Source organism: Antennarius striatus, chromosome 6, assembly GCF_040054535.1.
Source record: "Antennarius striatus isolate MH-2024 chromosome 6, ASM4005453v1, whole genome shotgun sequence".
Classification (NCBI taxonomy): Eukaryota; Metazoa; Chordata; class Actinopteri; order Lophiiformes; family Antennariidae; genus Antennarius; species Antennarius striatus.
Genome location: NC_090781.1, coordinates 21,999,688 through 22,025,060, shown reverse-complemented (window position 1 = coordinate 22,025,060; position 25,373 = coordinate 21,999,688). Strand labels below are relative to the sequence as shown.

Below are 25,373 nucleotides of genomic sequence, written 5' to 3'. Positions count from 1 at the left end.
GCTCAGCACACCTACATATATTAAGTCTGCACACACACACGCTTGAGCCCCACGTTATTAATGGCTCTCACCTTTGGGTGTGTTCTGCTTTGGAGGCTTTGTGGTTAACCTTTGCCCCGTGAAAAAGCCGGAGGGTCGAAGTCGTCGCCGTTGGGCTTGACACGACTCTGGTAACTTGAGATTCTCTGACACTCTCTCTTCATTACGCGAGATCCTCTAACTGGGCTGCGATGCCAATAAAAAAACTATCAAAATATTACATTAACAAGATCACACCAAGCCGATCTCTATTCAAAACAATCAGGTGGACAAGATGTTGCTGCTAGAACTTGTTTTTGTGAAACTTAAGAAGATTAAAATTAGTGGGCATGAATGAAGCAATTCAGTATAGACTTTGTACTTAACAGCCTTTGTGAAACTTGGGAATTATGAGAACGGGGAATTTTAACTAACCAAGATCTTGTTATGACCAGCCTTTGAAACAATGCCATGCCATTTATGTCACATTTTATACGACCATTTACATTTTAACTGCATTCCTTTACTGGCTGCCAAATCTGGTCTGGATGGCCAATCTTCTAAAAAGAACTCCAGTGTCTCAGGGGAATTTTTGACTAGCACACAAGTGACTCTGTCACTTCATAGATTTATTATTATTTATTTTTCAAAAGATTACATCTTTTTATTAAATGAAAGCCTAACCCTCCAACAAAACAAGACCATGTAATATAGGGCTTACTATTTACTCCAAAGTTCTTCCAGTCTTCCATAAATGGATCATAAAAGCTCAAACAGTTGATCATGATTCTTCTGGATCCACTCTTTCGTGATAATCCATCAAGGTCATTATCCATAACTGACAAAAAACTCAAAACAAACAAAAAAAATCTTATCTGAACCTTTTCGTTTATCAGGTTTCAGGAATTTGTTCTTATTAAAAGCACAACCTGTGCGTAATAGAAAGAAATTTAAAGACAAGCCCAATCTCCCGATGTCAGAGAAAGTGATGAACCTCCTGCTTCTGCCCTTTTGTTGTGATCCAACTCAAAACTTAATGGGCTCCTCCCTGCAGCCCTAGATCTCTAATTAACAGTCTCTGGTTTCATAACAGCCAAACACTGAAATCTGGTTAATCCATAGTGTTGTTTGGATCTGCACCAAATTTCCTAAAGATGTTGAATTTTCATAAAGATCAATTATTTATTAGAGAAATGGATGATAGTTTTGAAAAGTCTGGCAATTACAGAAGAGGAATCGGATTTCTGAGAATAAATTTAAAATTCTGAAAATCAAATCAGAATTCTGAGAACAAAATCAGAATTCTCTCAGGATTCCAACTACAATATATTCTCCCAGTAAACCACACGCGCGAACGCACGCACGCACACACACACACACACACACACACACACACACACACACACACACACACACCAAACTCCCGGTGTAAGTCTGTAAATCCACTGTAAATTTATAAATTGTAAAATTGCAAATTTCCAACAATGTATTAAGTTCTTCTTTACCTTCTTATTTAGCTCATTTGTTGAGGGTTCAACATTTCCATATCTCATGTGACTTATCTCTGATTGTGGTTATGTTGCGCAATAATGTAGATGCCCCCACTTTGGTACTAATTTAGGAATTCTGTATCTTATCTTATTCTCTAAATCCTGACTTTGATCTTTATCAATATATATTTAAAATGAATGACTCCACTATTTTTTTTTAAATCTGAATATTATTAATTCTATCTTTGAGTCATGATTTGGCTGAAAACCTTTTTAAAAAAAACAATCACAACAGTCTGGAGGAGTCCTTGAGTCACGTAAACGCATTCAGAGTGCAGCTTGGAGGAGCGCCCCCTGCTGGTCGGTGCGATAACGACAACCAGGCGGAGCAACACATCCTTTATTACGGAGCAGTAGGAGAGAGGAGGGCAGGGAGGCAAGTCGTGGACGCGAACAGATGTGAGCCGGACTACGGAGCGACAACAGGCTGTAGGAAACACGGAGAGCGTTTTATTCTGCTAAAATGTGGCAACCAGCGTCGGAGCGACTGCAGGTAAGACGTGGGTGTCCGCGAGGCGCAGCGCGTCGACGCGGATCCACGGGAACAGTTCACCCGCCGAGCCGCGCATGGCTCCAGCCTGACGGACAAAACGGTCTCTGAGCGGCTGCGAAGGTTTTCCTCCACTCAAACGACTCCTGAATGTTAAGAACCGGCCGGAGTTGCTTTCAACGACGTTTTGTGGTTCATTTCTCTGCGTGTAGTCGATGCTCTGCTGCGCGTAAACGAACCTATTTACGTTACGCAAGTGCAACAATTTGCGCCACATTCCTTTCCATAAATATACATCTGGATTTTTTTTTTTTTTTTTTTTTTTTCCAGGGACGAGTTGATGGTAAATATCTTGCCTTCTCTTCCATCACACACCAGTGTTTTAATCTCCACACTAACCCACACTGGCTGTGATCGCAGGCCCTCTCCTCCTGGTGTGACTCCTATCCCCCCCCCCTCCTTCATGTTGTCACATCAGGATGCGTAATCTCCATTCCTGCGTGAAATTCCTTAATAAGGTGGACTCCGGTCCGGTGACCCGTTTGGATGCGCGTTAAAACGCCGCTAATGACACGTAGTTTGATATCCACGGGGGCCATCCGCGCACCGAGGCTGGCTTCACGTCTCCTGCAGACGTAATGCTCTCCAGATGTCGGCCTGCCTGCCAAGTGAACTTGCACAATCCCCCCCCCCACCACCACCACCACCCACCCCCCTCTGCTCAGGCGTCAAGAAGATGAAATCACGACTGATTCAAACGGAGAGTTCCTGTGTTCAGATGTGGAATTATCAAATGATCTCCTTAGCGCTGCTCCCCCCCCCCCTTTCCTCTCCCTGTGCGGGACAGCATTTAACAAACCATTAATGTTAAGTCATTGATTCATTTGAATTGATCTGAACGCTTTTGTTCATTCATGTAGTGGGAAGTACTTGTGACTCATTTTAAATACCGGCGATGCGCCGTCGGTCCACTAGAGGGCGGCGAAGAGACAAATGTTTCGACATCAACAATAAAGGTTGACGACAGAGTAGGTTGTGATGAAGTGTGTTGTAAAGAAAGTGTAAAGTGGATGCTGCTCATCCGGGGCTGGTGACATGAAGAAATACTTTTGTTCCTCTTTTGTCTTCTTGTTAGCAGACATTTGTCGCATTTTGCGTAAATTATGCACTAGACTGCCCCCTAATGGTTTCTGATGGCACCGCTCCATTTCATTCACGGCATTTGTTCATGTGTTTTACCTTACCGAATCGGATGCTTAACATTCGTAATCAGCATCCTTTTTTTTTTTTAACCTCCTTGTTCAGCGACGGTTGTGTGATCTTTTTTAAACATTTTGCCAATGTCAAGAAAAACAACTGTGGCCGATACGCGGACATCCCATCATGAAATCGTATTTCGTAGACGAGTCAAACTAAAGCAAATCATGAGCTTCCAACCTGCCAGTGGTGTTCATATTAACATAATTTTATAAATGTGACTTTCTATACTCAGTCTTCCTGAAACATTACTGTATCACCACATTTTAGGTGAATTTTTAAGTTTTCCTTTAATACAACCAATCACAAGTTGAAAATCTCTCCCGCCCATGACATCAGTTCATCTTTAGTAGGAAAGACAGTTTGAGTGAAAGTGTGAAATGTGGAAGTGCTGTTCTTGTTGCACGAAAAGGGGAGATCTGACTTGCTTTGGACTTTTGCCCCACACCAGCTTACCTCCTGCAGACCATCTGGTGCCTAAAGTTTATAAGAGTTTGTCATGCTTTGGCTCCACACCCTGACACACTGATTGGTACCAGTTTACATGATGGATGGATTTGGAAGAGTAAAATCAGCCCAGGTTGCTAAAACCTTTTTCTGAATTATGATCCTGTCGATTGATGCAGACCATGACCACATCAACTGCCAGGATTGCTTAAATCAGCAACTTGACGTTCTCTCTTTCTCCAAAACAACAGCATATGAAAAACTTTACATTCAAAATTTATATTCTTCACCTCTTTGAACCAGGAATCGTTTTCTTGTCTAGAGCCAAAGTCGTCAGGTATCCGCTCGTGGTGATAATCTGTTTTGTTGTTTCCAGTCATTCAGGCATCTGTCCATATTATTCTCACTTGTGCTGTCCTCTGTTGCCATAGCAACACTTGATGTCTTGCTGCATTTTTTTGTCTCACACTCTCAGACGGGAAGAGGAGTACAAAAAAAAAGAGAGATGGTAGTGCATGAGTGTAGCAATGCAAGTCACAGCTGCTTTTTAATTACACTCAGGAGTGTTGTGGTGCCAAGGTGTGTGTCGATATTGTCGCCTGCCTCTGGTTTGATCTCATTGTCCGTTTCCCCTTCACGCCTCTCGCCGACCACATGCCTTGATCATTTTGAGTGGCCCCTCCTCCACCAGACAGAGGCCATGTTAGTTCAACGAAAGATTGCACAATATTCATCTGACTGGGCAGAAATTGATGAATAGGCACAAAGTGGCAGGCGTGTGAAGCACACACACACAAACACACACATATCCTTCCCGTTTCTTGCTGTCTGTGGTGACCAAACATCATGTTTGCTCTGTCAGCAGCTCCTCTTTTAAGCCATGATTTCCATGTTTGAGACTCAGATGGGTGTGATGCTGACAAACAGCGCCAAGCACAGCGAAAGACTTGACGGTGCAGAAAAAGCTGACCAAGGTAGAAAGTCTGTGATAACTCGCTGCTGTCTGCATCTTCAGTTGTTAGCAGCCCGTTTCCCGCCTTTATTTTCAGTCTGTCTCCCCGTCAGCCTGAGGTTACGCTGAGGCCACAGCTATGCTGTTGAGTCTATGGTTTTGTTGGATACAGAAATCCACCAGCAGACTGGCACAAAATTCCCATAGTTCCTTTGACGCGTTGTTTTATCAGCCAGTGCACATTTGCCTTTGGTGAACATCTGGTTTTTGGCTGACTGGATTGGCTCTTTGTATTTGATGAATGGGCATAATCTCCTGTCAGCGGAAGTTATAATTTTTCAAGGCTTTGCCTTTGACAGAAAGTCTTATCCTTCCTATTAGTCCAAATGGAGCAGTCTCAGCTCTGTCATTTTGGTTTTGTTCTCTATCTTGTACTTGTCTTTTTGTGCAGAACGCTACCATAGATCTGAATCTCTGGCCTTATCATCCTTTTTCAGTTGTATCTTCCTTTTAGCAAGGGTCAGATCAGGGTACTAAATTACTGTAAACATGCTACGGGTCTTTGTTGCGGTGCTGTTGCATCAACTCTTTAAGGGCTCCTGTCATCCAGACTTGAACTTCTTGCCGTGGGTCAAACTTAATGCCCATTTCATTGACTAGCCAACTAGTCTATGGCTGTTTCTGACAGAAAGATACAGTATTTTTTATTATTTTTGTTATTATTAATGTTATTATATGTGTTATTGTTATTATTGTTCTGATTATTTATATTCTACTACATTTAATTTGAACACTTAAGTTGTCCATGTTCGTGACAGTCGCCTGTCTTTTTTTGTCATTAGCGGTTCTTTTTCCTTCGCCCTGGCTCGGTGTCATCTATTTAAGACGTCGCTGTGGGTTCACTGTTTACATAAAAAGACTTGTTGATGTTTTTTATTGCCAGACAGAGATTGCCACCCCCAGGATCTGAGGTTTTGGGTACTTTAGTGCCCACTTCCTCCTGTAAGCAGTAACCCACCAATCACAACATCCGATCAGTGCCTTTCTCCCGCCTACATGCCCTCGGGCTCCAATCATGGCTGACAAAAACAGGTCTTTCTGTGCGTAGGGACCTCCCATAGTCCACCCTGGGTTGAGCCCGTTCAGACATATTTCCTCTTGTAAACTGTCCCAGGATCAGAGGGGGAGTCTGTAAACACACCAAGGGAAAAGCTTAGAAAGTTGAAGCTCTTGATCCTTACCATGTAAAGAAATGGAGGGCTGCATCCTACTTTTGGCTCTTGGAGGCAAATGACTGTCAGGGTGGGCGAACCTAGTCCACCTACTCCACCTGCAGACATGGAGGGAAGGATGTGTGTGTGTGTGTGTTTGTGTGTGTATTTAATGGCATCAGAGGTACAAACCAGAGCAGGATGGAGATGGTTGCCAATCCAGAATGACGTGAGGTTTGTTAACAGTAAAGGAACTGGGATGGTTTGTTGGTCAAACTGGACCCATCTGAAAGAGCGTCCAGTTTATTTTGATATGCAACCCTGGTTCCTCTGCTGTTTACATACTGGTAATTTTAATAACGGGAGGAAAAAGCACGACTCGCACAATATTCACAGAAGACCTTTGTATAAAGCGTGGTGTTGGTTTTCAGTTTTGTAAACACAATATTTTGTTCTTGCTTTAATACGATCCTGTGGAGGTCTTGGCCGATCTCGCTGTAACACAACAGTGTTTTCAAGACTGTCTCCTGGTTGGTTGTTGTGTCATGCACACGGTCAAGGTTGAATGAACACTTGGATGACAGGATGTTCACATACATGTTGACGATTTCCTACTATTTCACCAATCAACAAGCATTCAAGGAAAGTGGCATTTTGCTCGAGCAAAAAAGACACCGCTACTGAAAAAGTGACATATTTGTTTGCTTTACCTGACATTGTGTGTCCTCCCGTCTGTGTTTATGCCGAATCAATATATATGCCGTGCCGGTAAAGGAGAGGTGCGTCAGTGGTACCCCAGCTTTGTATCAGGTTGTAAAGTCCACCTCACTGTAGTCGACTTGTGGTCAGATTAAAACCTTTTCTCTGGATTCAGGTCAGAAACCAACCTGGTGGGCATTTCTACATTGAAATGTTTCTGTAGTTCTTGGTCTCGATGGATCTATGAAACCCAATACTGACTTTTGAGTGTTGCCTTTTTGCGGTCATGAATGGGATCTCGCAGAAAAGGACTCCAGACTTGAACGAGCGAATTGAACCCTGGAACCGAGGGTCAAGTCTTAACCAAGCGCACACGTGTCAAAACTTTTTTTAAAAAGTCTTAGAATGATTCCTTCTTTCATTTTTACATTTCCTGGAAGTTTTTTGTATTGCAACTATGCGCGCGACAAATACTGACACGCAAACGGTTGTCAGTATTTGTCCAGGATTGTACAACCGTTGTATATAAATTTGCAGAGAAATGTAATTTCTTAAAGTCGACTGTTAGCAGTTCTAGTTGTTATGTATAGAATATAGAATGGAATACAGGAGATGTTTGACCCCAAGGGTTAAATTGTGTTTATATGTGTTTATGGAGACCCTGTAGGCTAGTTGAAGTGCACAAGTTCCAGAACCTGCGGCCCCTGACAGACCTACAACATCCTGCCTTCAGGTTAGCCTATTCCAATCTGTGTTATTTATTAAATCCAAATATAACCATACCTTTTAGACACAGAGAGTCTCTCCATTTCACCTCTAATGATGTCTTCACATTATTTCCAGCTGTCTGCTGTTTCGTCATGATCACATGGCAGTACCTCCTGCTTTGTGCATGTCAGTAGGCATGGCCAACGTCTGTTTCCAACCTGGCTTTTACCACAAAATTGACCCAAGAACCTCTTTCCTGTTAGAATGTTTCCTCAAGGGGACAAAACTTTTAACTTACCATGTGTTACCTGTTAGGCTCATCACAGCAGGGGGGCAAACTGCACCAGGACCCTCTAAAGCCTGTCTGCTTGATATCAGGTGGACTTCATCGTCCAAGTATTTTCCTACTTTATGTGATTCATTCGTATTGCAGGAGATATTGTTATTATTTCTCCAAAGCAGTGCCCGCTGCTGGAATGAAGGGAATGTCAAATATGGATTCATTTATCATTCAATTGTTCAACTTTTTGTTGAAAAAAATCACCCCTCAGTTACTCCGGTGACTCAAAGACGAACCTGCTGTTTTATAGATTCACTGGAAGAAGAAGAAGAGCAACATTTTAATGCGATGCCAGTTTTTACTTGCGTGTCAGTCCCGCATAAATATTCAACATGTACAGTCAGACATTTGCATGTACGTATGGAGTTTATTACGAAGATCGATTGTTCGTACGACAATCTTAAAACCAGATTGTTTTTCTAGGATTTTTTTGAGGTTTTCTCGTGACAGCAGCCTTTCTTTGCAACTCCAGACACGACCTTTGTCTCGTAACCCGACTTAAAACCCACCCAAACCGCGTTGTCTCGATGATGGAGACAGAAAACCTGCCTCGGTTTGCGTCAAAGACAGAAATAGAATCAATAACGGCGGCGATTCGATGAGGAGGCTAATAAAAAAAAGAAAAGAAAAAAGAAAACGCCAAAATCCAGAGAAAATATTATGAATAGAATTCCAGCGTTACTCTTCAGGCGGCCCCTCAGCTCAGGCGTTTTTCTGCTGGTGGGGGGTGAAGGAGCAGGGGAGTCCACCACAGCCGCCGCCCCCCCCCCGACCCCACGTCTCTCCGTAGCAAGGCGAACCGCAGGAATGCGAGCCGCTGTCAGGAAGCTGTAAAGTGCTGACGCGGAGGTCAACGAGCGTTTACACACATGTGGCTTTACTTTCACAGCTCCATCTCGCTGCTCTCCTTCATCTGCTCCTTGTTTTTGTCTTGCCTCATCTTCCTCCGGCTTGACGTCCCCCCCCCCCACCCTACCCCCGCCATCTTTATTATTCTTAAAAATCACTTGTTGAGGCGTTTCAGGCCTCCAGCGGTTCTGTTTCTGCTGCCACAAGCTGCGTGTTGAACTGTAGCAGAGCATCATGGGATTGGCTGATGCTACTTACTTAGCCTGAAACGGGATGTTAGTTTAGTTTATTCAATATTTCACCAATCAGGTCAATCTTGGCAAACAGAATCCTAAAATGTAAGATATTACCTGACAAATGTTAATAATACATCTTATTTTATTATTAATCCTGAAATATTTAAGTGTTATTGTGCTAATACATTTACTTTTAACTATGTCACAACTATTTAAACTGGACTCCAAACCTACGTCTTGAAGTTGATGGAGGATTTTTTTTCTCCTTGGCTTCAGAAAACAAACTAACACTGGAGATTGATGCGAGCCTCCGTTGGCAGGTTTGACCGTTTTCAGTGCCTGTTGCATTAAAAATGGACATTTTGCAGGTCCAACATTGAAAACAGCTGTGAAATGACAGAGCAGTGGAAAAAAAAAGTGAATGGAAGAAGTAATCAGTAAAGAGTAGTGGCCAATCCTGCAAAGATACTCCGACTAGATGACTCTGTTATTGTCAGCATCTCATCCAGACAAAGGGTAACAATCAAAGACGATTTTCTATTGCAAAAAAGGTTAAAAAAAAAAGTCAACCTTCTCTTGATGGAATTTGAATCGTCACATACATATAAAGTCGTTTTTTGAGGTTTAGTTCATTTTTTCCCCAAACAAAACGACGTAATAAAAGCAGAACAATGCATAGTTTTACCCCAGCACCTCATTTACTCGCAAATCAATAAATTCCATCCGTGGAGATCCTGGTTTCTACCCCAGCTTACCGATCTGTTTAGCCTCCCGTGAATAAAGAGATGATGTTCCTGACAGCAAAGGGATTTGGAATGAAAAGATGGAGCCGGTCTGCGAGGCTGGAGTGGTCGAAACGATGGCAGGAGTTTCCGATCAATTTCAGTTCATTTTATCGCTGGAAAATGTCTCCGGTCTTCTTGGACATCTGTCCAACATCTCTGGAAACACCAGGCTGCTACCAAATCACACACACAGTTGTTTTTGCCTTGTAGTTCCTCTATTGGGGCCATAACTTTTTTTTTTTTTTTTTAAATTTATAAGTTCCCCAAAGCATCTTTTTTTTTTTCTTTTTTTTTTTTTTTATGTCCTTGAACAAAATTTCAAGCAGATCAGAGTAAAGACGTTGAGATTCCAGTTTCAGTTCCCCAACTTGGCGTCTTTTAAGTCCCTCCAGGCTGCTGTTGCTGGTTCAACAAAGCTTTTAAAACTGTGTTGCAGCAAGAATGCAAAAAAAAAAAAAAAAGCAGATTAGCGAGATGCTGATATTAAAATAATTTAATCTAAAACAGCTGCAGGTGTGCAATAAATCAAATTATTGTGTAAGAATGGGATTTTTATTAATAACGGAAGAAGGGGCCGCAGACGCACAATCCGGCAATTTTTTTTTGGCATTTCATTAACTAATCAGTCTTGTCTTGACTGTTTTGTGGAAGCCCAGAAATTCCTGCATCCCGTATCCAGCGTGTGTTTCTGCTCCAGCAACGATCCTTTCTTATTTTGACAGAGGCGGCGAGGGGCGGCGCTCCCCTTCATCTGCTCTTTACATTCCACCTTCAGCAGAATAAACGTCTCATTTCCAGTCTTCATCCCCAGTTTTCAACACTGAGATTTGTTTTCTGCGTGTGTGTGTGTGTGTGTGTGTGTGTGTGTTTCCTGAAAAACCGGGACTGCCTTGAATTTTCATTTTGGTGCGTTTACAAAAGGTTAAAACTGATATGGTCATTTTAAACCATGTCGGCGTCTCTTTCTAGCGATTCAATGGGACTCATCTCTCACTGAATGCTGCGTTACACACCTGTGAATAATAAAAACGCACAAAAATGCTAACTCTACACATGCAGCTCACTGGTTCATCCTCTGTTCCCCTATTAGCACTTCCAGACCATGCTGAAGACCAAGCTAAACGTGCTGACGCTGAGGAAGGAGCCGTTGCCCACGGTGATCTTTCACGAGCCCGAGGCCATCGAGCTCTGCTCCACCACGCCGCTCGCAAAGAGTCGGACCCACGTTGGATACAAGGTAGGATCACACCAGCCCAGTAATCCAAGTTCCTCTTTCTCCTCCAGTAATTCAATATCCGGATTAATGGATCCGTAATCCAACTCTTTCACTTTTTGGACACGTTTAATTTTTTTCCACCGCCGATCCGTCCAACCCGCAGAGAGTTCTTGAAATTTTTGTGTCTGAATCACATCCTTGAATAATTAATAGAAAATATTTTTGTGCAGACACCTGCGTGTGTTTATGTGTGTGTGTGTGTGTGTGTGTGTGTGTGTGTGTGTGTTCTGGCATGAGTATCTTTGTTTTCTTCCTCTCTCTGGTTCTGCTTAGCGTCAGATTCGGCCTCGCTTTGATCCATTGGGCCGTTTGACTCGTGGCCCATTCTCTTTGCTCTGGCCCCCCGAACAGAAAATAAACGGAGAGGGGGGGGCAACATATTGAAATAGTTGCCAAACTTTGTTATTATACATAACACTTCCAGCCAAGTGTCTGTGTGTGTCCGCCCACCATCGCAAGCGAAACAAAATTTGGTGTCAGCGGCCACAGAATGAGGAAAACTTCAAGATGTTCTGAGGTTCTTAAAGTTTTTAGTCACTTTTTCTGGTATAACTAAGATATATATCTCATATTAAACGACGACAATTAAACAAATTGTTATTTCTGTAAATTATCATCAAGAAAAAACATGTCTGAAAGCAAAACTCATCAGTTCCTTAAAATCTCCTCAAGCCGAACAAGAAGTGAAAGTCAAACACGAGTGCTTACTGGCAGAGCCGATCGGTTCCGTCTGGCCGGGGAACACACACACACACACACACACACACACACATGCAAACAAAGACGTGAGTGTAGTCGGCTTGAAGTCAAGTCAAAAGTGTCAAAAGTTCTCCACCCGTGTCTCTCTTGGCTCCGAACAACGTCTATTCTAGTCGTTACTAAATCACAACCGCATGATGTACGAGGACTCCAGTCAGCGGAGAGAACGCTGCAGCTCCGTCGCCCCGACGCCTTTGTTGGAAGTCAAGCTCTCGCTCCTGTTCGCTTCTCCGAAAGGTTCAAGTGTGTAGATTTATTGACATCCGCTCAGATGACCCCTCCTCATCCAGAGCTGCTGTTTGGCTATTAATCTGTTAAATAATCGTCCCACTTTTAACTCTGGTGCTCTTGAGATAAAGGCGTTGACGTTTTTCAATTCCAGCAACTTTTTTTTTTTTTTTTTTGTAAAACCAAACCCTGGATCATCCCAGCTGGCCGTTGGACGCAGCGCCGCTTTCCTTTCGGTCGATGAAAGAAAACGTCCCCAAACTCATTTCATTTAAGTTTTGCACAGGTTTTATAGCGTTATAAACAACAACAAAGAGCAGCATCCCAATCTAGACACAGCATTATGTTTTGTGCAATCATTACTAATCTGGAGAGATGTCTGATCTGAGCAGCCAATCGCTGATCAGTACAAAAAAAAGAAAGTATAATCCCTCCCACCTGTCTGTGACCTCCGTATTTTCCTGCGTCTGTTGGCGTTTGCAGCTTCCTGTCTGCCTCACTACCTGCCTGTCTGCATACCTGTCTGCCCACCTGCTTCTGCTCCCACACTTCATTCCTTTTCAAGCGACAAAACCGAGGAAACAATGGCCTTTATACACGCGGTGCCAGCCAGCCGTTCGAAACGGATTTCATACCCAACCACGCCATTTAATAGCATTTATTATCCTTGTGGAATGTTATATAATCCCCTTCTTTCATTTTCTCCCCACTTTCTCCTTCACTCTTTTCTGTCCGAGCTCCTCGGCTTGTAGGCGGGTGGAGAAAGGCGGGTGGAGGGCCGGTGTACGTCTGCCAAAGCTAACAGCTTGCGAGGATGAAAGACCACCTCTCATTGGCCTGCCAGGCCTGCTTCTGTCAAAGCGGGACGCTCCACAGTAAAACACGTCTTCAAGGCGCTTCGCAGCTTTATCAGCGCCGCCGTCGGACGTGACCACGGCCGAATGACGGGAGTTTCAATTCGGAGTCTCTCCTCCTCAGATTGAAGGGTTAAACCCTGGCATTGATGTCTTTGGCCCCCGTTGTAAATGAACATGCAAGACGTGTAGCAGCTAGGCTACAAAAGCGAGAAAAGAACTTCTATATTATGTCAATCGACTAAATCTGATGGTAATATACGTAATAGCTCGACATCAAAGCCGTGCCTTATCACAGAGCAAAAATCATTCTGAATCATATTCAGAGATATCATGAAATGAACATTCAAGTATATTAAAATACATTAGAATGGAGATGTATAAGTGATATTTACGTCAGATTCTCACTGTAAGTTGAAATAATTAGGTGTTAGTAATGAATGGAGTCGGTGTTACTTCATTTAAATTTATTATCCTGCCGTATAAAAGTCAGACGCTTCTTTTTTTTTTTTTTTCTAGCTTTGTTGGTATCTATTCATCACACCGGGGGGGGCTAAAAGAATCTCCAGAATATCTTGCTTTTAAGGTGGGATTGAAAGTCATTAGACTAATTACTGTAATACAGTTAGCGACGGCTGGGCTCCGTTTAGCTTTGCTTTCGGGGACTTTAGAGCGTGAAGAGCAGAAGGTTTGCTTCTTCTTTCTCTCCTCAGTCTAAATGGTGAAACAAAGTGGTTGTGGTGATCCTCCCACGCTTACGTCACTCACACTGCCGGCTCGGATCGAGCTGTTCCTACCGGCCTCTATCTAATCTGTCAGGAACTTTTTGTCTCTCTGCAATTTATATTCTGATGTCACTCGGCGAGCCGGACGGAGCGTTACGTCTCCTCGGTGAGAACACACAGTGATTATCCACCTCTGCTGTGAGATAAGCAGCGGTGCCAGCGCCCTGCTGGATACGTCTGCATCCTCTGATGCTGCCTTTGTGTCGGGGGGGGGGGGTCATCTGTTCATCCATCAGGGACAAAAAAGGAGAAGGAGAAACGTTGGAATGTCACAAGAATGAAGTGTTAGCAGCGACGATACAACAATGATAACCCCGCAGTCGACCCAGAGCCAGTTTATGGTTTCATTCTCCTGATACCTACAGGATGACGCACCAATAGCAAAGATCTGAAATTGGTAATGTTATTGTAATATTCTCATTATTTCTTTATATTTCATTATGTTAACTTTGGCTCTTCTTGTAATATTTTGACTCTTTTGTGCAAGATTCCAACTTTATTTTCACGCAAGTCTTCGATTTTATATTCCTGTGTGAGGTTCATGCATGATGCCGATTGGACAGATACAGGTTGGCTACAGCATTTCAGGACTGCACCCTCCCAGTGCCTGCACCTCAGTGTGTTCATTGAACATCTACACACCCCAGACAGCAAACTGGCCTCAGATTAGACTAATTTGATTGCCGTCATGGCAGCTGGAGAATCCGAACCTATAGCGGCGTGTTTGGAACGGGACGTGGAGGTGAAAGCTTCTTTCATCCACACTGAGGTGCTCCTGTCTCGGCTTTCAAACACTCGCACTCTGTTTGGGGACGGCGCTCCGCGCTAACACACTCCTGCAGACTGTCTCCTAACCATGCAACACAAACAAGCAAATACACAGCAGTTTAAAAAAAACAACCCTCATCCATCCCTGCATGTGGCGGGAAGCGGAGCCAGCTGTACTGTGCTGATTCAATAAGTTTAGAGGAATGTTAACAACCTCCTGAGGAATGCTGCGTTCAAACCCAGGGGCCGACCGAGGGAGGACGAGTGTGTGTGTGTGTGTGTGTGTGTGTGTTAGCCGGACAACATACTGTATGGCAGTGATTCCCAAACCCCAAACTACAGCCCGGGGGCCGAATGTGGCCCTCCTCTACATTTGGCACGCCCCCCTTGAACAGAAAACACACTGGTTATTATCTATTTTATAAGTAGTGTTATTTATTTCAAAGTCAGGTTCAAGGGGACACAAATAATACCGAAATCACGTCTTTGACATCCCGACCTTTTATTTATACCACTTTATTTTTAAAGTGTTATAAATAGAACTTTAGCCCAGCTAATGTTGTGTTCATGCTTTCAGGTTTAGCTCATTTGTTTCCGTCACATCCTTTTCCTTTTCACCTGTAACTCAAGCCGCGTTTTTTTTTTTTTTCGTCTGGAAATTTGCACTTCCGATTTGATGTGTGAGCCAAAAAAAGTCAAGGACGACGGGCATTTATTTCTGCTTAGTCATGACTGTGTCTGTTGTAGCCATATTAAGTTAAAAAAAAAAAGGACATTTTTTTGTGAGTATCATATATTTAAAAATAGTTTTGCAGTCCTAATATGGAAGAAGGGCATCTTCAGGCTGACGTATAAACTTCCAAGCTCTCTCCACTGATCTCATTGTAAGTTTGCGATGAGGTTGTGTTTTCAAGATCTGAACAGATTCCATCTAAAACTTTTTAGACTTGTATCCATGACGACAGGACAACCATACTGGTACCTCATGCTAAAAACCTTCCCAGACCTGATCCGACTGTCACACGGCTCATTGTGCCTCCAGCCGTCTCTTGCCGTATTCCTCTTTTCTCCATGTTCTCCACCTTCATCTCCACCTGTCAGAACAGGTATCTCCTCATCCTCCGTCTCCTCCGTCTTTCCCCATCCCTTCTCTTCTCGTCCTCTTTTCTGCGCTGATAGCTGAAACAGCTGCATCTCCAGCGGCGGCAGCTGTCCCGACTCTACACCTTTGGGTGCACACATGCATGCCTGTGAGCTTACACATTCGTACAGTGTGTGGCGTGTTGTGTGTGTGTGTGTGTGAGTGTGTGTGAGCGGTCCAGGATGTTCCCGTCTCTCTTCCCAGCGACTCTCTTGCGGGGTTGCGGATGTTTTTCTGGTCTCCCTCTGTGCCTCTTTCGCTTTCTAGCGACTTTTCTTTGCCTGCATTTACTGTCCATCACTTTTTCTGTCAATCTGCTTACAATTGCCCCACCACCACCACCACCCCCTTACTCCCACCCCTCCTTCCTTTGTTATTGTATAAATGTGGCTTTTCAGACATTGTTTGGTTTGCATCCAGTTATTTGTCAAAAAAAAAGAAGATAAATGTTAAAATCTGTTTGCCTTTTACTGTCATTAAACATGGAAACCATTGCTGCTGGTATTTCCTGAGCAGTCAGAGGTGGCGGAGGGACTTTGTTGGCATGCATGTGATACAGTTTGCTTCATAAAGTCGTTTGCAATGTTTTAAACTTATAAAAACATCATTTATAATCATTTATAATTAAGAAATACCCCGGGTCTTGGAGTAGCAACCCACTTCTGACCCTGCGGCCCCCTTTTAAAAATATGTCTGTATCCACTTGTAACTCCATCGTTTGTTGTTTTTGGACGGCGCCATAATAACTGCATTCCCATTGGCCGAGCCTGAGCTACGCTAAGTTAGCGGGCTGCTGTCGGCGGCTTCTTATTGGGTTTTTTTTTATTTTTTTAGGCGACTGAATGGTGTCGGTCTTCTTGTAAAACACACAAATCGAGGGTGTGGGTGGCGTAAAATATAAAAATGTTATCTTTTAAGGTATAATTAGAGACTGCTGATGACTCCGCCAGCCTCCGCCGGTCATGTGACCTTTGCAGTCCCTGCTGCAGGTCCGTCAAAAGTCTTAATGCAGGACCAGAGTACACACACACTGGAGTCGGTAATGTCGGCCACATGTCTCAGCACATATGCAAATGTTTAACCGCGACCACCACCCCCCCCACACACTCTCTTTCGCTCTCCTTTTCATTTCTTTGTTTTGTCTCTCTGGTATCCTTACTGTACACATCTAGCCCCCCCCCCCACTGACGGAAATCTGCTGGACACTGTTTTCAACTTTCTCCTTCATCCCTCAGCCTGTCAGAATCTGCTCCCGTCCTCCCATACACCCCCCCCCCATCCAGGTCTTCATTCCTGCATCCCATCTTTATTTAAGTCTCCGCTGCTTCATATGGAATCAATATTTTCAGTCTGACGGCATCGAACTGGTAAGAGTTAGCTTTTCCCCTCTTCTTGCTCAGAAGAGGGGATGTGAGGATAGAGGGGAGGGGAGGGGATGCAGATGATAGGAAATAGATGGAGATGGAGGGTAAGGGTGGGGGGGGGGCGAGTGGGATGGAGGAGAAACACATGGAGAGTTGAAACGGAGGGGGGAGGTTCTCTCAGATGATTTGATCCTCCTGTCCGTCCCGTCAGCCGGTGAAGAGGCTGTGGGATCAGAGGACAGCAGATGTGTGTGTGATGGATCAGTCTATCGCCTGAGCTGATTGGCTCTGGCTTCACACACACACACACACACACACACACACACACACACACCGACTCATAGAAGTCATCAAGACCAGGTTTGAGGAAGTCGGACCATATTGCAGAATTTACAGTTATTTGATTCGGCATATTTCTTCACTGTTCCCGTCATACCCCTGGGAACTGAGATCACGCCCACACACACCATCTATAAACCTCACACACCCAAGCTGTCACCCAGTAGATTTGTCCACTTGTGGGATTGACTGATGTCCAGAATCCCTCGTGCTTTTTGTGTCTGCCGCTGCTGTGATGTCTAAATCAGCTGGTGGCAGGTTTCAGGTAATGATTTGTTCCGTTTGCGGTATGATTGTCCTGATGTTTGCTCAAATGCTGTGTTATTTTTCATTTTAGTTTTAAGTTTCAACCATAGTTTTTACAAAGGAAGTGAAGAATTTCCTAACACATTTCTTATTGTGTTTGTAATTCTGTGGCAAGTATTCCTGTTGTCTGCCAGATTTTTGTTTTTTAAGTTTGTGGCTCTGCCTCAGATGAGGGTTGTTTTTTTTTTGTTGGTCTGTGGGGGATTTACTCTTTCCATGTGAACCATCTGCAAAATCAAATTTATTTTCATTTCACAAGATCGGTAACAATGTCTTCACACAAAATGTGTTTCTAAAGAAATTAGATCTCTAACTTTTAATCCGTTTGTCTTGTATCTTTCATTCTTTTTGAGGAAGTTCTGTGAGAAAAGATGTGACCAAGTTTATTCTAACAAATTTCAACATCTAATTGTGTTTCTATTAACTTTTTACATCGCGTTCCAACACTTATTGGATGGACTTAATTGCAGATTTAAGCATCCGGTGGTGAGCCCACATATTTATTCTATCAACCAATCCAAATAGGAGGTGATAGGATCGATGGATCCTGTCAACTAGGATTCATAAATTGTAAATCCTTCTCAAATCATATTAATGACACAACAACCATGAACCTGAGCTATTAATATATGCCAGAGTTTATACGGGACCATCAGTTTGATCCTCGCAGAAGGAAGCCAGTCCAAACTCCTGGAGCTACGATGAAATCGCACCAACCTGCGCTCACATTTTGTGTGTTTGTGTGTTCAAAACGACCAAACGCGTAACCGTCTTCATATGCAGCCCTGCTCCAGGACCAGAGCTCGGCTTAACGACAGATGTAAATGGACTCATTGTTGTCTAAGCCCTCAGGCCAAGACATGTCAGCGCTGTTTGTTTGTTTTGGGGTTTTTTTCAGCTTTAAAAGCATTTTTTTGTGTTTTCCTCATTTTTTTCTTTGGTAGTTTTACAATTTCCTCTTAGACTGCACGCTTGGTTTGGACTTTGAAGAACCACCCCCCCCCCAAAAAAAAAACACATCCAACACATCAAATGTGCAAGTGTGGGTCCTTTTGGTATTTCTGTATTTTGAAACATTTGTTCATTTTTTTCTATTTTCTTTTCTTCAGTTTGCTGTTTTTTGAGGGTTTAGTGGTCAGTTTCATATATCATCTACAAATTGTGGATAGACATTGGTGCCTTTTTGCTATTTGGAATTTAACCAAAAATATTTTCATGTTTCCATGGCAACTCTCACGTAAGGAGAGAATTTTTTTTCCTATTGATTCTTTCCTCTACATGCGTTACACCATGAGAAATCTTTTGCTGAGATCTTGATATTTAGTCTTCCAGTTTGTTTTCGCATAGCTTTGATATTAATGTGAACTGACGGCTACATCCGTGCAGATACGCCCGTTTTGATTTTTGTGGGAGCGTTGGGGATTTTCTCTCTCCTTTTATTGGTGATCAGAGGAAGCTTTTTACCTTTTTGAGTGATTATTGTCGACTTGTGGCGGATACCACTAAGTAATGATCGGTTAGGGCGAGTCTTTCCCTCGGAGAAAAGAAGACAGCTTTCAAGTAAATACTTCCTTGTTGGACTCCAGTCTGAATATCAAGCAGCTCTGAATCCTCACCGACCCGTTTCACCGACTCCTCTTCTTAACCAGGGAGCAGATCACAAGACAATAGAGAAGTATATATTAGAACACTATATAAAAACAGGTTTATTGCTGTTTTACATTTAGACAGGACCTGGTGGATGGGTGCTATGTCTTTTTGAGTTTATTGAATGGTGGACTGACTGACGGCTTTTTGGCTGTCAGAAAGCGTAAATGTAGTCGACCTGCCTTCAAAATCCTGATGCAGACCTGTGGCACGAAGCTGAATGATGGATCGAGTGCCGAGGGTTTGAATCCCGACCCGATAATGAAAAGCAGGCATGAGGAGTCCGCTGCTCTCTGACAGAGAAACATCTATTCTGATCAAAGTCAAGTCACAACCAGGGGCCAATCTCCAAAGATGGTTTGTGTAGTAAAACAATGAAATATACCCCTTTATTTACAGCAGGTAAAGATTAACACCTCCTCTTAATAACTCTCTAAAGATACGTATATATGTTAGTCTGTTTTGTCTTTTCTAGCTCGTTTTAGTGTTGCTCAGCGTTTGCGTCCATTGTGGGTTTTTTTGCCAATTTCTCTCTTGATTCAAAATAATTTGTCGTGACCGCATCACAAGGATTTGTAAAGGCGCGACTTTACACTCTTGATTGCATCCCCGCCCTTGGGTTTTTGGGGGCATTCTGGTTAATGCTGCTGCCTGTCTGACGGAGCGGTCCGAGCGGTGACTGGACGACTGTTTTTACACTCTGAAAGATCCCATTCAGTCAAAGTCATGGCGGAGAACGAGAGCAGGTCGTCCTGTCAGTTTGCAGACTAAACAAACCTGATGAAGGGAGAGAGAGTCTTATTTGGATCACATGATGATCAAAATAGGATCCTGGAGGTCCACGTTGCATCATTTTCTGGAGCTCAGACATGAAGATGTAAGAACTGGAAATACTTGTGTTTCATATCGAGAGAATTTTAACTTCCAAAACACCAGTCTTTTGGCTTGACGGAGCGCAGATGTTCATTGAGCCGTGAATACAGACCTCGACATGCATCTCTCCTTGAGTATTCAGTTATTATTGCGTTCACGATATCTGTCATCAGATGTTCGGTGCATGTTAGTCGGCTATCTTGAACTCTTTAGAGAGCCAAGTATTCCCCAGGCCCAGTATAAACACAGACAGGAGTGAAAACTATGAGCGCTGGACTCGATGCAGGCTCCTCCTCTGTGTATTTTTATAAAGTTATAAAGAACACCATGTAGAGAAACCACACAAGTCAGCCATTATTACCGGACCGCTCTGGAGCTGGCCCGGTTCCCGTAGAAAACTCCAGCTTTGTTCACGTCTTAACTCTCCACTCTTATCCTGCTCCATCTCCTCAGTCCATCGCTCTCCTGTAATGTGGTGTCATTACTACGGTATTCTAATGGTCGTTGTTGCAGACGCCGGTCAACCCCGCTGTTGTTTTCCTCTTGAGGGAGCAAAAAGCGCACAGCCTTCAGTACGGTCATACACAATATTAGAAAAGCCTCTCAAATCCACCAGAGAGAATGAAATCGTCTCCATTCTCAGGTTAACAGAGCAAAAGAATCACTCTGAGAGAAGTTGGTGTTCTCAAAAATGATTTTAATATTGAAAAATTGCCTTGAACTGATTGGATTTGCAATACGATCCACGTTCTTTTGACAGTTGTCCTGTAGACCTGCATAGTCTTGACGTTTGCCTTCTCTGACCCCCCTACCCCCCTCCCTGACTGAGATGATGTAGACGTCAGATCGTTGCTGTGTGGAGTCAGAAGGTGGATGTTCTTACAGATACTCAAATATGAGACTAAACTGATGAGTCTAATGGTACGTTTGTGTGTCTCGTGTCCTTCAGGTGGCCTACCTGGGTAAGGTGACGATCTCCGGGACCCAGTTCCTGTCTGGCTGCACGGAATCGGCAGTGGTGGGTCTGGTGGAGCGTCGTGCTGTCGCCCAGCAACAGGGGACCCTCCCCGCGGGCAACTCCCTGCTGGAGATCCGGCCCTTCCAGGTGCGCCTTCACCACCTGGACGACCACAGCGAGGCCTCGGTGACCATGGACACCTACCAGGTGGCGCGGATCGCCTACTGCACGGCCGACCACAGCGTCCGACCCAACGTGTTCGCCTGGATCTACCGGGAGATCAACGACGACCTGTCCTTCCAGATGGACTGCCACGCCGTGGAGTGCGAGAGCAAGCTGGAGGCCAAGAAGCTGGCGCACTCCATGATGGAGGCTTTCCGCAAGACTTTCCACAGCATGCGCAGCGACGGCCGCATCCACAAGAGCGGCTCGTCGGACGACTTCGCCGAGGACTCGTCCACCCCGGAAGACTCGACCCCAGATGATGGTTGAACTGAAAAAACTCGTCTAAACTCCCGATCCCCATCCGAAATAATGTGAGGGGGTCACCGGAAGGATGGACAGATTACCTCCTCTCTCTCATTCTGCCCCCAACTATCACTCACTGTTATCAATTTGGAACCAAATCAACAACACGCCCAGGATAATGAAGTAGCTTTTAAATACTGTAAAGCAAATGTTAATAATAATAATAATTAAAAAAAGAGTTACGAGAGATTTGCAGTCACATGCAGGTAAAGGAACGCGTCGCCACTTTTTGGACGAAGGGCCCTCCAAAAACCCACAGGGGCCTTTCAACGCACCTCTGTCAACGCCCTCAAGAGATCGATTTCCAACCACTGCCACACCTGCAGCCAGCAGAGACACTGTTTGTGGTCCTCAACACACACAACAAACAAACAAACAAACAAACAAACGGACCCCAGCTCATGCCGACCTATTCTTGCCATGTAGGGACCCAACAGAAACAGACTCTTGACCTGTTTCAGGCCCCAAACCACAGAGTTTATGAGACTGTCGGAGCGCATAACTTCTTTTAAAAATCTTTACAATGCGAATCTCCATCTTGATGATAGTAAAAAAAAAACCATGATGTAAAAGAAAAGCTAAGCCTTTAAAGCACTATTCTTATCATCACTATGGTACCTTTGTACGAAGCGATTCACCGGCGTGGCTGTTCCTCCAAGGGGGGGAGGGGGGGCAATGGAACCAGAGCTCCTCTGTTCTATCTGTGCTTCAAGATTCAGAGTGTATGTGTGTGTGTGTGTGTGTGTGTGTGTGTGTGTGTGTGTGTGTGTGTGTGTGTGTGTGTGTGTGTGTGTGTGTGTGTGTGTGTGTGTGTGTGATGCACCTGTGAGAATAAAGGTGCTGCAGAGGTGTTTCCTGTATGAAGTTCTCACCGGGTCTGAAGGCCTGGGCCCGTCCACCACTCCTTAACCACACATCTGACTTCTGTTGACTATACCAAAATTCAGGCTGGGTTTCGCCTGTCAGATTATGTGCCTCACTTTCCTCTTGCATTAGTCTGGTCTATTAGAAAAGGTCCCGATGTGTTCGTGTGTGTGAGAGAGAGACCTTGAGCGTGTGCGCTGGTTTGTTTCTGTGTGTAGTTGTCATGGCTTACGTCTGTACCGTGCTAATGAATGTACATGTGAGTGTGTGGAACATAAAACAGCTGGAAGCGAAAGACTCCTCATCTCCCCGGAAGCATCGGTTTTTTTTTTGTGTGTTTTTTTTTAAAGGCCCGAGAGGCTTTTTTTAAGAACCCAGACATGGTACTGTGACTGTTTGCCACATGTTCTTACTTTTTATCTCGGATTTGAAATGAATCATTGAGGTCGGAAACGACGGCTGACACCTCCTCCGGGCCTCTGCTTGAATGTACGACGAGTCCAACGTGCTGCGAGCGAGCTCCTCGCCGCGTCTCCTGTCTTCTCTTGGTGACGTCACAGACGGTCATAAGGGGCAGCCGGTTGGTGTGTGTGTGTGTGTGTGTGTCAGGTGTGAGCCTCCACCAGAGCTCCACACCACTTTCTCCCGCTCTAGAGGGACGGTGCCAAACGCCCTGGAAGAAATCGATCTGACATAAACGTGTACTCTCACCTATACACACACACACACACACACACCTGCATACGGTTGCCATATGTAACACGTGCGTCCTATTTGAAGCTCGCTCAATATGAAGCTTCTGTAAATACATAAAAATGTATCAATTTCTAAATAATGCCGCATAAATGTTAGCTATTTTAAATAAATAGTAATGATGATAATAAAAAACGTGGAGAAGCATCACGCTATACAGAAACAGTGTTATGAAGCCCTACTGTGAAGAATGAGAGGAGAGCCTGATGGCTGCAGCTGTGTGAGTGTGTGTGAGTGTGTGTGGACAGGCCAGAGGGGAGGTGGTTGTGGGGGGGGGGTGTTTATAAAGCTGTAGATTACTGTGTCATGTCTGTCTGAACGCTCAGACGCGCTTTAAATGTTCGACAAATGTTACCTTAAGTGTTTTCTATACAGTGTTTGCAGAGATCAAGAAACAATTGCATATAAAGCATTTACCAAGATGTGAGCGTGTCATGACATGGTCTGTTTTGGGGGTTTTTTTTGTTTTTTTTTTCTTGAATCTTGAATCTGACATCTTGTTCGTTCAATCTCAGCTGCATCCAGATCCCAGATAAAAAGTTTTTCTTTTTTATTCTCTAAAAAACTCCTCTGAGTTCCTGGGTGCATGTGGGAGGATAAATACAATGAATGCTCAGTTTTCAGAACAAACACAACTTGGTAAGCAGATGACACTCTGACAGGTTGCCAGGACACATGTAAAGCATCACCACACACACACACACACACACACACACACACACACACACACACACAATCACACCAACTTTTCCTGAAACCATTTAAGGTTAAACATCTGCTGGATGCATCCTGTGCGCCTCACGCCTCTGCTTGTGTGTGTGTGTGTGTGTGTGTGTGTGGTCACCATACCTTCATCCAACTCACAAACACCAGTTTATGGTATTTCCAAAGGTTACTCAGGTTTGAATTTGACACTGTCCTCATTCCTCACATTCCTTTGACTCCTAGGGGCTGTGCTGTTGTTTTTTCTTGTTCTTGTATGCGGGCCTCCATCTGCAGAACATGGCAACCCGTTTTTTTTTTTTAAAGTGCCCCACATCTCTTTCAAGATAACACCCTGCTCTGTTTCTGTGGCCGGCGATCATTTTACAGCTTAAGAGCTGCAGAGAATTGGAGGCAAAATGGATGCTGTGCAGAATGTTAATTTGTGTTGAATGAGAACACTGCCCCCTACTGGCAGGAAGAGCCTCAAGCCTCTCACTATCAACATGTTTTCATGCCTTCATCACTAGTCCAACTCCTCAGGATGATCTTTAGATTATTTAGGGTAAAGATAATAACAAGATTTCCATCAGAAATGGACAGAGAGAGAGAGAGTAGGGACGAATCTTTCGAAATCAGTCTTATTATTTGCTTTAGTAAAATTTTGCAGGTCTCAATCATTCAAAAAAGCTTCACCATAATACAGTCGTCATTGTTTGGAGGCCTCTTTGTCTCCGATCTGAGTGTGCGCTCTCCATCTGACCCACTTCTAGTGGTGCACCAGCACAGAGAGGCCCCTGTGGGGCCCAGAAAGAGGCCACCCTGGCAGCCTGCGTCTCTGCTCCAGTGAGGCGTCAGTCAGACGGCTCTCAATCCCACAATGTTACTGCTCCAGTTCCTGGAAGCCCCAAGAAACTCCTCTCCGTCTGTCCATCCAACCTTCCATCCATCCATCCTCAGACGGCCAGTACGCTCAGCGTCCAGGGAGGGGGTGCTGGGCCAGCCTGGGCTCCCCCAGCAGAGGTGCCGGGGCCTCTTCAGAGAGCTGTAGAGTACTGTAAACAAATGTGCGTAACATATGTGTGAAACGGACCAGAAACCGTCCGCAATCTTTTCTGCCTTCTGGCTGGACAGATAACACAAATTGCACCAGATGCAAAGAGTTGCGTGGCTCAACATGCAGAATCGTGTTTTAGTGTTGAAGAGAGTTTTGTGTAGAGAGAGACGTCTGTTGTTGTAGCAGAGAAGGTACAGACGTGAAACTGTACACTCCAGTCTGTGCTGAATTAACAGTGATTGTTGTAGTGTGTGTGTGTGTGTGTGTGTGTGTGTGTGTGTGTGTGTGTGTGTAACTTCTGCTCCTTCAACACAGGCTAGGTGGTTCATTTATTTTGGCATGGAGATATCGCTTTTTTTTTTTTTTATTCTTAGTAGAAGAAACCTGTTATTACAGTTTAGTGAATTCACTATAAACTGAATATAAAACAAAAATTAAATTCTCATCTTTGACTTTAAAATAAAGGGCGCTGCAATATCCTCTGAAGATTTCCTGAGAAATAAATAGATTGTGCTGACGGTCCACGATGAATTGCTTTATTTAATCCATAAAAAAATATTAATGATTGATTTTTTTATTTATTTTTTTACGTCTGTCTGGCTTCCTGTCCGCTGCCAAGCCGCCGCTCT

General features: G+C 44.0%; 1 protein-coding gene and 1 long non-coding RNA gene across 2 annotated transcripts; one reads left to right on the top strand and one right to left on the bottom strand.

Moving 5' to 3' along the window:
• The first annotated feature begins 1,924 nt into the window (after nucleotides 1-1,924).
• Nucleotides 1,925-25,221, top strand: pid1 (phosphotyrosine interaction domain containing 1). The gene is made up of 3 exons (XM_068316778.1): nucleotides 1,925-2,061; nucleotides 10,633-10,779; nucleotides 20,832-25,221. Exons 1-3 carry the CDS (start codon nucleotides 2,032-2,034, stop codon nucleotides 21,330-21,332), a joined length of 678 nt encoding a protein of 225 aa, XP_068172879.1. The 5' UTR covers nucleotides 1,925-2,031; the 3' UTR covers nucleotides 21,333-25,221.
• On the bottom strand, nucleotides 5,695-9,989 carry LOC137597132 (uncharacterized). The gene is made up of 3 exons (XR_011035612.1): nucleotides 9,513-9,989; nucleotides 5,986-6,044; nucleotides 5,695-5,903 (listed from the first exon to the last, which is right to left on the bottom strand). It is a non-coding gene; the product is annotated as an uncharacterized lncRNA (long non-coding RNA).
• Nucleotides 25,222-25,373: the final 152 nt, after the last annotated feature.